This window comes from Motacilla alba, chromosome 1, assembly GCF_015832195.1.
Source record: "Motacilla alba alba isolate MOTALB_02 chromosome 1, Motacilla_alba_V1.0_pri, whole genome shotgun sequence".
NCBI lineage: Eukaryota > Metazoa > Chordata > Aves > Passeriformes > Motacillidae > Motacilla > Motacilla alba.
In genome coordinates this window covers 24,319,925-24,335,495 of record NC_052016.1, presented here as the reverse complement: position 1 = coordinate 24,335,495, position 15,571 = coordinate 24,319,925, and the positions used below count along the sequence as shown (strand labels likewise).

Genomic DNA, 15,571 nt, shown 5'->3' with positions numbered 1-15,571 from the left:
ATTCTGATAGGTATCAAGTTTAAATGTACCCAACTACACCATCAACAGGACTCTCAGGGAGCTGTTACTTTGCTTAGTCTAATTAGACTTTATTCTATCATGGTATTTAATCAAGTAGAACACTTTGTAGACATAAGAAACACATGTAACTCTAAGAAACTTAAAAGCAAAGTATAATCTCATTACAGTAAATCACATCAAGGTTACAAAGACTAGACAGGATACTAAATCATTCACTCTGGTTTAAAAGTTTATCTTTCTATTAAAAAAGATAAACCCAGTATATGTGTTTCCAGTCAATATGAAAAACCAATGGTGGCTGGTTGTTAGCATTTCCACTCCAGCTGACTCAAGCACATGCAAACAGCCGAACAGAAATCTCAGTGTCAAACCAAGGCAAATTCCAATTTTCAGTTCAAGGAGGATTCCCGAATATTTATAAATACATTTGTGGTCTGGTGGCAGTACAGGAGCAGCAGACATGATTTCAGATGAACACTTTTTCCAGTTATGCTTGTCTAGGGGCCTAAAGGCATTTCTGCTAGAAGTCAGCTCTGCAATTCTATGGGATCCCTGCAGGAATCTGATCCAGAGGCTGCAGCCCACCTCATGAGGCCACAAGCCACCGCTCTGTGTTGCCGTTCATCCAGACACAAGGAGATCATCCTGTAATCATAATGCTACAGGCACAAAGAAGCCTTATGTATCACCTCTAAGGCAAGCTCAAACCAGCCTGTACACTCAGGTATCATAACAGCTTCCTCTAAAATGTCATCCTTCCTAGGGGTAGGAAGGTTGTTTAAGTCACCTTCCATTGTTAATTTAAGTCTTTTCCATGATTCAAGATGTAACGAAGAAGACTGTGCTCGTGTGCTGCTGAAAGTAAAACCAAGAAACTTCAGGCACAGACAGAGAAAAAGCCTCTTGCAAGGATTTTTGATTTTCATATTTACAGTTCGAGGTGTGATGCCTACAGTTCATATCCATAATCTATTCTGGTGGGGTTTTTTTTCTTATGAGGAGTATTATTGACTTCTTAACAAAAGAAAGGGTTGCAACCCTTTTCTTACTAACTTTTAAAACCCCTGGCTTTGAGCATAGGCAACAATTTGCTAATATAGTCTCTTCAACCAAAACTGCTCACTAACAGAGACATATTTAAAAATGAGAAAACTGACTAGAGAAAAAGAGATCTTTTAAAGTTGCCCACAGATATTATTCTGGAAAACCAGAGGCCTGTTTCAAAGCTACAACAATGATTAGACTACTTGCAGTGTTTTAAGCGTTAGACCATTCTTACAACTCAAATAAATTGTGCTAAGTATTCTACTCTCATCACTGAAAACTCTTCACTGTCCTGCTTTTTCCAGCTGACCCTCAACAAGTACTCATCAGCCATCAGGATCTCATTTAATTTCATATCTTTCGCTCATCTTTAGCTGCTTTAAATAGTCACTTTGGTGCTTGATGAACACTCAAGTAAATCACTACAGGATTCCTGGCTCAGGCATGTGGTAAATGTTAGGAAAAGTTGAAAGAATCCTTATTCCATACATTTATTTCAGACCTCAAGCATCTCTTATGAATTCAAGTCCAAATAAATTTACTGTTGTGTTCTGTGATTTATGAATTCTGCATCCAGAAATATCACATATGTACCAATATACTGATGGCCCACTTTTATTGTCTATAACCACCTGCCTTTAACTATTTTTAAAGCTTATGAAATTGCTTCATTTTTAACTGCTTTCACCTGCTTCTACTTTGGTAATACACCATATGTTTTAGATCTTTTATTCTCTCTTCGGTTCAGACCTCTGCCATATCCCAAATCATATTAAAGTCTCAAAGTTTAATCTGTACTTCAGAAAGCTCTTAAGGGAAGATGTCAGTAAAATAATGGTTTTTACACATCACATCCAACTGTCTTGCACAGGCTAAGTCTGGCACAATTTAAATATCGTATTACATCTCATTTGGCCAATCTAAGTAAAATTCCAAATCTAGTTTGGAATTATGTTACATAGCCTTAACTTTCCAAGTGATTCAGAACTTTAAGGACTTACATTTGCAGCTTTATAAGCTAAATTGGGACACTTATGTTTTAAGAACCCTTAATTATGACAAAATGGTTGGTGTGGGAAGGGATCCGAAAACCCATCTTGTTCCAACCTCCTACCATGGGCAGGAACATCTAACACTAGACCAGGTTTCTCCAAGCCCTGTCCTACCTGCCCCTGCACATTTCCAGGGATGGGGCAGCCACTGCTTCTCTGAGCAACTTCTGCCAGGGCCTCCCCACCCTCACAGGCAAGAATTTCTTCCCAATATTCCACCTTACCCTGCCATCTGGCAGGGGAAGCCATCCTCCCTTGTCCCATCACTTCAGGCCCTTGCCTAAAATGCCTCTGTAGCTCTCTTGGAGCCCCTTTATGCACTGGAAAGAGCTCTCAGATCTCCTTGGAGCCTTCTGTTTCTGAGGCTGCCTCCAGAGCAGAGGGGCTCCAGCCCTTGGAGCACCTCTGTGGCCTCCTCTGGGTTCATTCCAGCATCTCCACATCCTTCTGATGTTAGATCCCAGACCTGAAGGCAATTTGGCAGGTAGGGTCTCGCCAGAGCAGGACAGAGGAGCAGAATTTCCCCCTTCACTGCTGCCCATGCTGTGGGATCAGCCCAGCACACAGGCACTTCTGTGTGCCAGCACACATGGCCAGGGTATGTCCAGCTTCTCATCCAGCTGTTTTCCCAAGCTGTCCTTCTCCTCAGAGCTGCTCTCAACCCATCCTCTACCCAGCCTGAACTTGTGCTTGGGATTGCTATGATCCCAGTGCAGCACCTTGCACTTGGCCTGGTTGAACTTCACAAGGCTGGCACAGGCCCAACTCTTCAGCCTGTCCAGGTCCCACTGCCATCCCTTCCCTCCAGCACCACACAGCTTGGTGTCATTGGCAAACTCCATCTCATTGTCCATGTCACTGACCTAGAAGTTAAACAGTGGTGGTCACAATTCCAAATCATGAGACCACCAATCATCACTGCTGTCCATTTTGACATCAAGACATTACCCAGTAGTTAAGTGCAGACTGGAATCTTAATCCAAAGATTAAATGAAACTGACAGCACTGCACTTTCACATGACCATATTTACACTATCTTTGATACTTCCTGCCCAACTGTGTCAAATTTATCAGAAAACAAACTCAATCTGGCTTTTTCTTTCACTTCTCATTTTCAAGGACAGTTAGCAGAATGACTGCAGAGAGGTGGCTGCAGCACAGATTTGGCAGAATGCAGCTGAAACCCAGTTATTCATTACCATACAGATAAAGAACTGATGTAATTTCTGTGACTGTAATTTCTCTGTCATAGCAGAGTCATCTACCAGATCTGGGGGAACAATTGTGTCTCACACAACACTACTAAAAATGGGTCAGTTAAGAAAAAATTTAGTTTTAAGCTTTAGACCATGGACAGGACACTCTATATGAGGATAGGACTAAATTGCACAATTCAGGTAAGATAACAGCCTGAAAAAGCCACAAGTTCTTGTTTGATATGTCTGAAGTATGAGGAGTGTAGAAGAAAAGGTTTAAATATTTACTGAATTTTGAGTTATTTCAGCTTCACCCCCTTTTGGGGTCTGTAAGGGGGGCAGGCAGGGGAGGAAAGAACTAGTGTTTTCCCTCCAACCTAACCATACCTTGTTTGCTCACTGTAATGGAATGTCGTATTCAGAGGAGGAAGCTTGTGTTATTTAAAAGTCTTGGGGCTTCTCTGAACCAGAAGAAATTAAACCCTGAAAGCCTTTTAAGTCAGAAGGACCACCACTGTCCAGACAGCTCACTTGAAATCACAATTTCTCAGGACACTCCAAATCAAATAGGAGGACAAATAAACTGCTCAAGAGCCACAAGCACCAAAATATCCAGCATTCCTAACATCTTAGCACTCCACCTGAAGATCAAGGCACAAGAAGCTTTGGCTGCACACCTTTAAAACCGGCTTCCTTCTCAGATAAGCTGCACCACAACTCTATCAGCTTCAGAGAAGAGACTGCACAGCTCTCCTGCAGAAGATCCAAAATTAAATGAAAAGACAAGAAAGGATTACAAGCATGCATTTTGCTTGTAATTACAGATTAGGACATAAGTATGTGTTACAAATCGCAAGTAAATTCAGACTGGATTACTATATGGTTTTGAGTTCCTACTTAACAGAAAAAGCTACATTTGTAAAACAAATTTGATTACAAAAATAAAGACTGCTGAGGAAACAGCATATCCCCATTCAAGCTTTATACAATAAATAAAGAATTAGTTTACTGGGGAAATAAAATATCAGTTTAACTTTATGAAATGTACTTTCAAAATACTTTTCTGAACTGTTCAGATGATGATAATCAAAAGCAGAAGCATCTCTCTGTGATAAGTGTAACCACTGTGACCTTGCTCTTGGGTAATGCACGATAGCTTCAGTATGTACAGACTGTAGAAAGAAAATAAAAGCAATGATCCAGATTATGAAAGTCAGACAGCTCCTGACAAGACAGTCACCACTTTGTACAAGAGGGTATCATTCTATTGTTTCAGTAAATGATTTCAAACACGTCAAAATCACACAGCAAAGAATCACCCAGCAAAGACTCTATGGAGCCAGTGACACTGATGGCTTTTTGTGAATTGGGCATTTCTGTGACATATTTCAGCTTGGATCCAAGGCTTGCACCATCCAAGCCACAATGAACGTCACAATACATGGACTATCTGTAAGGACAGACCAGACAACCTTGCTATCAGAACTTTAAATCTCACTGTCACTGAAGAATCATTTTTAACTAGAACATACTATATACAGGTCAAGTCCCTGCTTATTTTAAAAAATGAAGTAATGTTTTGGAAAAAAAAAAAATCTCAACAGGAGTATAGTGTTCCCATGGGAGTAAATTAAGACTTGTATGTCTTCACAGAAACATGTCTCAGCTGGTCTCAGATGTATGGGGTCAGTGGTCTCATATACTGCAGTAAACAAAATTTGCTTTCTCAGACTGGCCAGGAGCATGTTAAAACTTCAGGTTCCCAGAAACAGTGTTAACATTATCTAAATTCATTAAACAACACCTGATCTAATTCTTTATCTATACACAGCAATATCTGCTGACTCAATGAAGGCAAAAGTATTGTTTTGCTAATCGAGAATCAAATGAGCCAGGATTCTAGCTAAATATCCTCAAGAATTGTAGAATGTAAAAATACAGTTCAAGATAAGTTCATGGCAAAAAGCATTTTTTGAGCAATACAGTTGAACCCTTAAAACACACTCAATCTGCCCTAAAGAATCAACTTTTCTTTGATAGCTATTAGATTTCTCAAGCAACCATCTCCCTCCATCTAAGTTTGCCAAGATTTCTTCCCAAAGCTGCCATTTCATTACCTCAGCCAAGTACCAAATATGATTAAAGACGTGTCAATTGAGTTGGAAAATCTTAACGTCAGTGAAAAGTTATTCTTCACATGCTTGTGTTCTGATTTTTCAGACTGCTTTGTTTGCAAGTGACTTATCTGTTACCAGGCACAGAGCAGTAACAACTTCAGTGGTGTTGTACTAAGCCTACTGCAGCTGAAATCCTTATTTTCCCATTCTTCCAAATTGCAGTAAGGCCACAATAAGGAGGATCACTTACAAATTATGCTCATTCCACAAGTGGATTGCAAATGCTCCAAAATTATCCATAGGCCAGTTCACCAACACCTATCTCCACTTACTTGCAAATCCAGCTTGCCACACTTCAAAGAAATTAAAGATAATACATCGAGAGAGATAATTTGAAAGCATTTTTGGAGCAGAACTGGCAAGGAATCCTGTATGTTTGCTTTATCCATATTTTATCCTGAAAAGAAATTTTTTACATCAGAACTTCCATAGTCAGTAACTCACTTTCCACGATTCAACACTGTGTTGACTGTGTCACCACACACAACATACCAGTTTTTCTGAGCAGTGCAAATGAGTAGGTCTAAAATACAACACCAATACACCAAAATAATTGCTTGAGTATGTGCAGATTCAAAATATGTCCTGCCTGATTTACCTAATCTTCTCTGAAATTTGGTTTCTTAAACAAATGAAAAGCATCCCAAACTGGACTAATCCAGTCTGCTGGGGTTTGAGTTCAAGGTTCAGTCAGGAAACTGTGGAGATACATCAACATTCCCCACATGCAAAGGTGCTGCAGACCTTGCACATCAACTAAGATAAACTCACTCAGTGCTTTGCATCCTTAAGGAATCCAGAACCACTCTGAAGACCCAAGAAGGGCACCTCTGATTCATGCTTTATGCACTCCTTGCATTCTTCAGTTGCAACAAGTCTGCACCATCCCAGTGGAGGGTGACCTGTTTTTTTTATTTATAGATTTGTCTTTTCCACAAGGGCTACAGCAATGAATCCAAACCGGCCTTCAAAGTATCAACGCCTAGAGAAATCAAACATCAAGACAAAAACGGACTAATCACTGGCATGCTTCTGGCATGCTTGAGGTTTTCACTAATGATCAAGGTGAGCTGCATAAAAAGACAAATTTGAGGTGTAACTCAACTCAGAATAATAGTTTCCAGGAAATTACTCCAGGAACAAACCTGAAGTAATCTGAAGTATCCCTTTTAGTTATATTATTATTTAGCTGTATTTTGATCCTGTTTTCTATGAGGGCCCAGTATTACAATAGACAGATGGTTCCTACTTTAATGACAACAAATGGAATTTAGACAGGACAAGTAACCCATGGCAGCATCCTTAATTTCACTCCCCCTTACACCATTTCATACATCTTTTGGTACATCAAAGTCATAAAACAACTGCAAAGATATCAGATACCTCAATGTATATGCCCAACACTTGCACAGTAGCTGTTTGAATCCTTTGGCCTTTGCTGTCTGTGTTTGTCATGCACAGTGGAAGGAAAAAAAATAGTCTTTCTCTAAATTACAAAATACCAAGGAAACCTTTACAGTTGTTTACTGTTATCTCAGATCAACTAATGCCAAATTTCCTGCAAAAATTGCACCAGATTAGATCAGATTTCTTTCATTACTGTCTGTGTCCTGTTTGTTTATCTTTAAATTTAATATATATTTTTGGTGTTTATAACACTGAATACCAGCAAGTTCAATATTTAAACATAAGACCAAAAAAAAAAAAAAAGAAAAAAAAAGTTGTTTCTGGAGATCAGACAACTCTGCAATGTCTTTAAATGCACCAGCAGTTATGCTTGCTAACGACAATGTTCTTGCTACCTTTTAAATATAAAAGCATTAATGCCATTTTCTACCTCTTCATTTTTTCCCCAACCTGAAGTATGACACTGAGGTGGCAACTTTCTTCCTACTGCTCCTACTAGTCCTCCCTTAACACATTTTGTTGGGAAGAAGGTATAGCATCCATCAGATTGTGTGTACTATTTGATTTCTCTGTACTATTATTACAGAGAAATAATGTTAGTGAAACTATTTCTTGAAATAGTTTCCAGTTCCAAGTTACATAGCAGGGAAGTAAGAGCTCTTGAAAATCTTTCAGAAACATAGTAGGAGTGACAGCTCAGAAATTCAACAAAAATAATTTGTCTGAATGTGCATTTCAATTGTCCAGATATACAAAGCAAACCAGAAAGGTGATTAAACTTAAAAACCCCTATTTCTCCTCTTAGAGGAATATATATATTTCCAAACTGTTTATACTCAAAAATACTATAACATGAGCAGCAACACCAACACAGGGAATGTCACAATGTATGTCTCACTCCAGCCACAACAATCCTTATTTTGACTAAGCTGGGAGTCATTCTTTATTGAAAATCTGGGAGCAGACTAACAGAAGCATTAAATACAGGGCTTGAGAGACACAGTCTCAGAACATATCAGAAATAGTTTCATCTTAGCATTCTCACTCTGTTGTTGAGCATGTGATGAAGTGTTAGGTTTCAGTTCCACCAGAACACTGCCAAAGAATTTAAGTGATTTATTCTGCAAACAAACTTGTTCATCACTGGAGAGAGGAACATGCTGCTGTCTTAAGTATCTTTAATTTGGGAGTTACATATCCATAGAATCACAGAATCATTAAGGTTCTTAGATCTTTAAGAATATCCCACATCCAACCACTTGCCCAGCACTGCCAAGGGCACCACTAACCCATGTTTCAAGTGCCACATCCACATGGCTTTTAAATCCCTCCAGGGATGTTGACTCCACCATTGTACTAGACTGGACCAGGGCTGAACAACATTTTCAGGGAAGAAATGTTTCTTAACACCCAACCTAAAACTTCTCTGTAACAATTTGAGGCTGTTTCCTCTCATCCTGTCACTTGCTACCTGGGAACAGAAACCCCCCCCACGTGGCTCTACCCTCCTGTGGAGCTGTAGAAAGTGAAAGGGTCTCCCCAAGCCTCCTCTTCTCCAGCCTGAGCTCTGCCAACTCTTTCAGTCTCTCCTGGTGCTCCAGACCCTTCTCCACCTCCATCCCCATCTCTGGGGATGCTCCAGCTCCTCAATGTCTGTCTTGCTGTCTTGCTGAGAGACAGTGAGGATTGGAAGTGCCTCAGCAGTGCCCAGCCCAGGGGGACAGTCACTGCCCTGGGCCTGATGCCATACCTTTACTGGTACAGGCCAGGTGCCATTGGCCTCCTGATCACCTGGGAACACCTGGGCTCACGTTCGGCCATGGCTGATCAGCACCCCCAGGGCCCCTCCCAGCTTTCCAGCCACTTTGCCCCAAGCATTCCATGGGGTTGTGGTGACCCTAGGATAGGATACAACCCTTGGCCTTGTTAAATCTCATACAACTCGCCTTGTCTCATCAATGCAGCCTGTCCAGATCCTTCTGCAGAGTTTTCCTGCCCCCTCCAGCAGGTCAACACTCCTGCTAAACACGGCATCCTCTGCAAACTGTCTCAAAGTGCACTCATTACTTTGAAATATTTCAGACTCCAGAACTTCAGAGAATTCTGAATATTGCATGCACTCTGGAGATGCTGAAAGGGACCACTGAAAAAGTGAGTTAATGAGAAATTTTGTAAAAATCAGATTCTTGCCTTAACATGGTAATTCAAAAAGTCATAAAAGTAGACATCATAGGAGAAAACTTAGAGCATTTTGGTAGCACCAAAATCAGGTTTTGGAATACAAGAGAGGAACAGTTATTAAGCAGATTACAAACACTAATATCTCTACATTTAGAAGGCTGTCCATATATACTTTATACTACTGGTAATCACTCTGTACTTCATACTAAGTTCAGGACTACAGCCAGACAAGAGCTAAGTTCTCACCACAACCTCCTACTTCAAAGTCCCAATGTAACAGTTATTGTAACAGAAAAAACTGTAAATTCTCAAGGTCCTCATAGAAGTGACCTGGATCATGCAAGTAAACCAATCCGAAGCAGATAAAGCATTTCCCAGAAGTTACTTACATTCTGAAAGCTCTCAAAATATTTAATCAGCTCAAAAGGAGGGCTTAGAAAAGTCAGTAAAGAAACGTGAAAGTGTAGTAACATCTTCATACAGTATGACTTTAAAAACAAACACCTGTACTTATGAATTTGCTCTTGAGAGAAAACCTCAGCTATTTCCCCCAAAGAACAATTTCTAGAAGCTCCTAATAAGGATCTTAGAGAAAGCCTGTATCTTGGCTTAAAGGACAAGTGCCTGCCAAGGAAGATGGGAACCCTCCTGGGATGGAAAACATGAACCCCTTTCCTCCAAAATACTGTAACTTTGAAATTACAGGACTTTCAGGCAAAGATATGGGAAAAGGAATAACAGGGCTTTACTAGTGTATATATATATGTATTGCAAGACAAACAAACAACAACGGCAGCAACAACAAACTAAAAACAAAAACACAACCACAGCCTTCTCTTGGCCATTGAGTGAGCACTTTCCCCTTCGGTGCAGCCACCACAGCCGGCAGGGCGCTGGTGGCTCCCGGCACCAAAACCACAAGTGCGATCTTGAGAGAGACAACGAGAGCTGAGCCCACCCCCCAACTCCCAGCCAATTCCCTCAGCATCCCTGCATTTTCCAAGAGAAAACCTCCCAGCTAAGAGACAGAACCAAACTGTGCCCCGTCCCCAGTCCCGGCCACATCTTTTGTCTCTCTTAAGTATCTGTCGTTCTCGTCTCTTAGACAACAAATGGGAGAAAATTTCCTGAGAAAGGGAAAAAAAAAAAAGGAAAAATCCTAACCTCCAACACCTTGCAATGAAAAAAAAAAAAAAGCCCAGTATGTAAGTATAAGCGAGTCAATAATGAGGACGCTATGTGTTATAGTAAAGATCAAATATAGGGATTACATCACTGCAATTACTCAACAATTTGTGTTGGAGTTTGAAAAGCTGCTAAAGGACAGGTAACTGAAATAAAGAAATTTAATAATGTATGTTAACTGCTGTGCTCAACACAATTAGCAGCAAGGGAGAAACATGATCTATTAGTTTAGAAAGAAAACTGCAATTTAAGACATTTAACATAAAACCTTGGAGTTGGTAGGACTGTTTCTCCAATAGCTGGGAAGAGATCTCCAGCAGGAGCTAATTCTGAAAAAATCTTGCACAACACAGGTATACAGCCCAACAGGGATTCATTTACTTAGCTAAAATCTCTCCTTTTCAGAAACCTGTTGTGAAATCAAGTATTAAGTCACAAGAGTTTGGAAGGCTGTAGCACGAAGGACTAAACCTTCTAATCCGTATGAGAGAACAGGTAATTGAATTAATCTTTACACACCCACACACAAGGAGCTCTAGTACTCAGAAATTTGTTTTCAAGATACAAATGTTCTAGTTTAAAACCCTTCTCGAAGTGATGTACAGGAAGGAGTAGGATCACCGGCTGCAAGAACTACACTGAAGCGAAACAGGTCAATGTTCTATTAAGGTACCCAGAAGTGTGTTTGGACAAGTTATTAAAATGATATCAAAACTACTTTGCAAGACATAATTATATAGTTGTGTTTTATGGTGTCTCAACAGGAAGACAAGTTTAAATCTTAAGGCAAATTACCATGCCCATCCTGCCAAAAGCCACTAACCTTCAAAGAGAAATCAGACACTTTGAAGCATCCAAATTCTGTCAACTAAGCAAAATAAAACTCTTCCATCTTTATTTGGATTATGAGGAATTAGTGTTAAAATGTTGTAATACTTTAAAAGACTGCATATTTCCAAAGAGAAGAATTTGTTTTTTCACAGCTTCCTGTCAATAGAGTCAGCTACTTTCCACAAGTTCATTTCCCCTGTCATTTCGTTTGCTTCTTTTTCAGACTTCTGTGGAAAAATGAAGTTATGATGCTGCAAGCCTGACTGCAGCCATCCATACACACATACAGGGTCACAGAATTCCTGAGTTGTAAAGGACTTCAAGTTCATCTCATTCCACCCACCTGCCAGGGCAGGGACACCTTCAGCTCAGATTTCCAAGCCCCATCCAACCTGGCCTTGAACAACTTCCAGGGATGGGTAGTCTGTAAAGTCTCTGGGCAAACTTTGGCAGTGCCCAGAATCTGAACAGAGCAGTTGGCCTCCCACCAATGGTCAGTGTTGCATTCCTGGCAGTTCAGTGGTTTCAGGTTACAAAGGGAACCTTAACCAGTAATTGCCACCAATCTCATGTTAGAGCACAGAGGTGCCAAGACAATAGGAAAATAAGCAAAGTTCCAAAACGCAGGAGAAGACATTCAGAGGGTGAATTTATAGACCGCAAGACAGTTTCCCAAAAGGAAAACAGTAACAGTGTAGCTACACGTTCAAATACAATGATTACAGAACAAATTAAAAGCTCTACATTGAATATTCAGTTGATTTATGGTAGGTGGCAGGTTACTGCACTTTTTCAACTGATTAAAAAACTCTGTGTTAAAACAAAGCAATTTGTTTTCTCCCATTTATCAGCCACTATTAGGGCACTGGCAGCAGCTCCCCAGTGAAACTACACCTGCTATCTGCAGTTTATTCCCATAGCCAGTAGCAAAACATAAAAGGCAAGTTTTCCAAAGAGAAACCAAAACTCATGAAACACTAAGAAACACTATTTAAATTTTTCTAGCACTACTGGATGTCAAATCAAAGCCATATATGTGCCAACAGATCCAGAATAACAAAGCTGAGTTACTCTACTGCATCCCAAAATTCCAACAAGAGAAACTCAACGACTATTCCACAGCTATTGAAAGCAGTAACAAGTAACTTCAAATTCCTTATCACCTCAGACTGCCCAAAACTGTTTTAAGATCAGTTTTTTTGGTGTTGATTTGTTGAAGACAGTAGATCAGTGTATTTACAATATACTCACTCTCGCTCTTTTTCCGTCAGCTTGTCATTTATATTGTCTTTGATTGTAGACCGGGAGCCCTTGTGAATGATAGGATACCTGAGTGGCACTTGTAAGAAGAAGGATATCATGGAAATTAGGTGAGCGGTATAGCCCAGGGCAACAGCAATGCTTCCATCATCTTTTGCTGTCAATGACAAAAAGATTCTTTTATTAATTGTATCCATTGATTCCTAATATTCATCTTTATTGCTCAGAGAACACCAATTACTGTAGCTCTCAGAAGTTAGAACTCAAGGACAGAAGGAGACCTGGTGTCATTTTGAACAGCTTTACAAATGTTTGCACTTCACTGTGTCGTGTTTGCCTCTTGCAATGAGGCACAGAAAACTGGTGATGGCTTGTTCTCCCGCAAATTTTACTTTCAAAGCTACACTGCCAGGCTGGGGGAGGGTGAAGAAGAGATGGGAAAAGTGAAACAAAATTCACAAGATAAAACTCAAGTATTAAGATTTCTGCGTTTCTCTAGATAGAACTGACACGTGTGAGTGGGATCAGGAGAAAGCTGCATTCCTCCTCAACTTTATTCACAAGTGAGATCAGTTGGAGAGACACTGACCCCAAGCTATGAACTCTGTTCTCTGCCAATAGCTTGAAAAACTTAGATTAACCCATTGTTTTAAAGTATAATTTTCAATTTGACAGTTTAAGTTTCAACCTTAAAGGAATACACATAGATCTTGCAGTTGAAACTACATCTTTTAGCCATATAAAGGCTTTCCTTTCTCTTTTCTCTATTTTAAATTCTTTTTAAGGGATATAGACAGCACAATAGTCATCCATTCTGATGCATCCATGAAACCAGCTGAACAGAGGACCTTCAATAAAGCTTATAATGATATTCAACAACCATACTGAGCTCTATCAGAGCCTGTCATGATGTATGTATTTAAGTTACACCCCTGTCAAAATGGATTTTGTGGAAAAGGTTGAAAATTTGCAGCAAAATTGGTTTTCTCAGGATTTTTTTTTTGATGCCTAGTTTTTTAAAAGATAGTATCTACAGAGTCTGAGATAAGATCCATGCCAGACAGCTGGGTTTCAAATTTAACTGCCTATTTCACTAAATCGAATGCTTAGTACTTCTTCCTCACAATACAATTCTTCTAAAGATTTGCATAAAGAATTAGTAATTCTTTTGCAACGAATTAATACCAGGAAACTGAAAATGGGCCAGAAGATGGCACACCACTCATTCCTCAGGAGTTAGCAAACCGAGTTCATTACCACATTTAGCGCAATCAGGGAAACAAAGCAATATACTGATTTTTGTTCTACTGACAAATTAATTTGTTTTAAAGATTATTTCTCCAATATTCAAACATCCAATATACATATTATTAGTACAAGTTAATTACTATGGGGTGGCTTTAAAGAGTCAGACAATTGATGGAAGTGTTTGCCCAAGAAACCAGAGTGAACAGGTACTGGGGGCAAGAAATCCTCAAGGAGATCTTAATGAATTTCCAGTTCACATCAAACATTTACAGGTGAATGCATGCAGTTACCTGTACAACTGTTATAAAGGCAGGCATATGATATATTTGTTTCTAGAATAGGATGAGGGTTGACAGTTGAAGGAGGTCACTTGTAAAGTACTCCATACTGTCAGAGATGTTCAAAGTCTTTCTTTGCAAGGTATTTATTTGGCAAGTTTACCAGCAACTACAGCAAACCAAATGGGGATTCATGCCTGTTGCCCCACTGAGATTTATGGAGACTAAAAGTAGCCCCAGTGGAATTCTAGGTCAGACACCAGTATTTTCCAGAATTACTGACTTTGGAAGGCACCTCACCCCTGGCTCAGAGCAGGTTGTCCCCAGGACTGCGTCCAGCTGGGTTCTGAGCATCCCCAAGCATGGAGACTTCGCTGCCTCTCTGGGTAACCTCTTCCAGTGCTTCAATGTGCAATCTTAGAACACAGAGGTACTTTACTAAGAGTCAAAAGGAACCTCCTTTGCTTTAGCTAGGAAGTACCAACAAATAATTAGTCAGTTTTTTCCTAGTCTGTGTCTTTCTGGTCAAAACTTTGGACCCCAAGCTATGGCTGCCAGTTTTCTTAATTTTACAAAGTTTAGAAACAGTGTTAACTGTAACAACTACATTAAAAATATGCAGCTACCTTGAAAGTCTTCAGAATTAGGAAGCTTGACTCCACAAACAAAGTAATCCTTTTGGTTGTTCTGTAAATTTAACATCAACAGTGGAAAGTGAGCATGAAACAATAACATCCAGAACACCAAATCCTACATAAAACACGACAAAAAGCTAACAAACAATAAAATAAAAATAAAAAAACCTAAATATTCAACTAAACTTAGAGTGACTGACAAAGTATTTTAATCCGCATCTCACATAGTTCAGAAAATTAATGCAATTTTCTTTTAGAGTGAAGAATTTTATACTAATTCATTATATAAAAGATTTTGAATCTCAACATTTTAACATGTTTCTGTGCACTCAGCCAGCCTACTGTCAGGGTTACTTTATGCAATTGTACACAAAATGGAAAACATCCATTAAATTATAGCTATTCTATTTTCATAGAGGACAGTGTGTAAGAGGTGCTGGTGTAAGTTCCCTCCCTGTAAAGTTTGTAATCTAAAGACCAAATGTAAGAAAAAGCTGAAATAAACAGAATGAGCAAAGAGCAGATTTTGTCACAAGTAAAGCATAATATATGTTTGCAGTGTAATAAATAGGAACTACATTTCACATTGAGCAGATTGTCAGGATGATGAAAACATACCAAATCAATTGGGTAGATGTAGGATAGCTCCGACAGCAACTGCTTGCATCGAATAGTCTGCTGGGCATTTATCTTCAAAAACTGTTCTCTTCGGGGAAAGAGATTCCAAAATTATTATTTTCTTCAAAAGCACCAAACAAAGGTATCAAGCTGTGATTTCCCTTCTGCAGCTTTCCAATTATCACCTCCTATCCTCCAAAAAGTTAGGTAAATCCACCCAAAAAAAAAATACAGCACACAAAGCTAATTTTTGTTTTTGGGCTTACCATACATTATAGACATTTTTTGCCTACAAGAATCAGGTATTACAAAGCTGTGTTACACTAAAACACATTGGAAATTCCTATGAGAGTCTACACATACAACCAAGCATTAGTTTTCTTCCCTTCTAGACTTGCCACTGGTAATCACTTTAGATATCTACAAATTGTAGCAGGG

At 39.4% G+C, this 15,571-nt stretch overlaps 1 protein-coding gene across 3 annotated transcripts in view; it reads right to left on the bottom strand.

The window, feature by feature from the left end:
• UVRAG (UV radiation resistance associated) overlaps positions 1-15,571 on the bottom strand; it is a 99,037-nt gene that overhangs the window by 40,096 nt on the left and 43,370 nt on the right. For all 3 annotated transcript variants that reach the window (XM_038128817.1, XM_038128834.1, XM_038128827.1), the window contains 3 exons: positions 15,134-15,221; positions 14,507-14,567; positions 12,346-12,511 (listed from right to left, as the gene is read on the bottom strand). In XM_038128817.1, the coding sequence (XP_037984745.1) occupies positions 12,346-12,511; positions 14,507-14,567; positions 15,134-15,221 (315 nt within the window). The remainder of the gene's footprint in view (positions 1-12,345; positions 12,512-14,506; positions 14,568-15,133; positions 15,222-15,571) is intronic.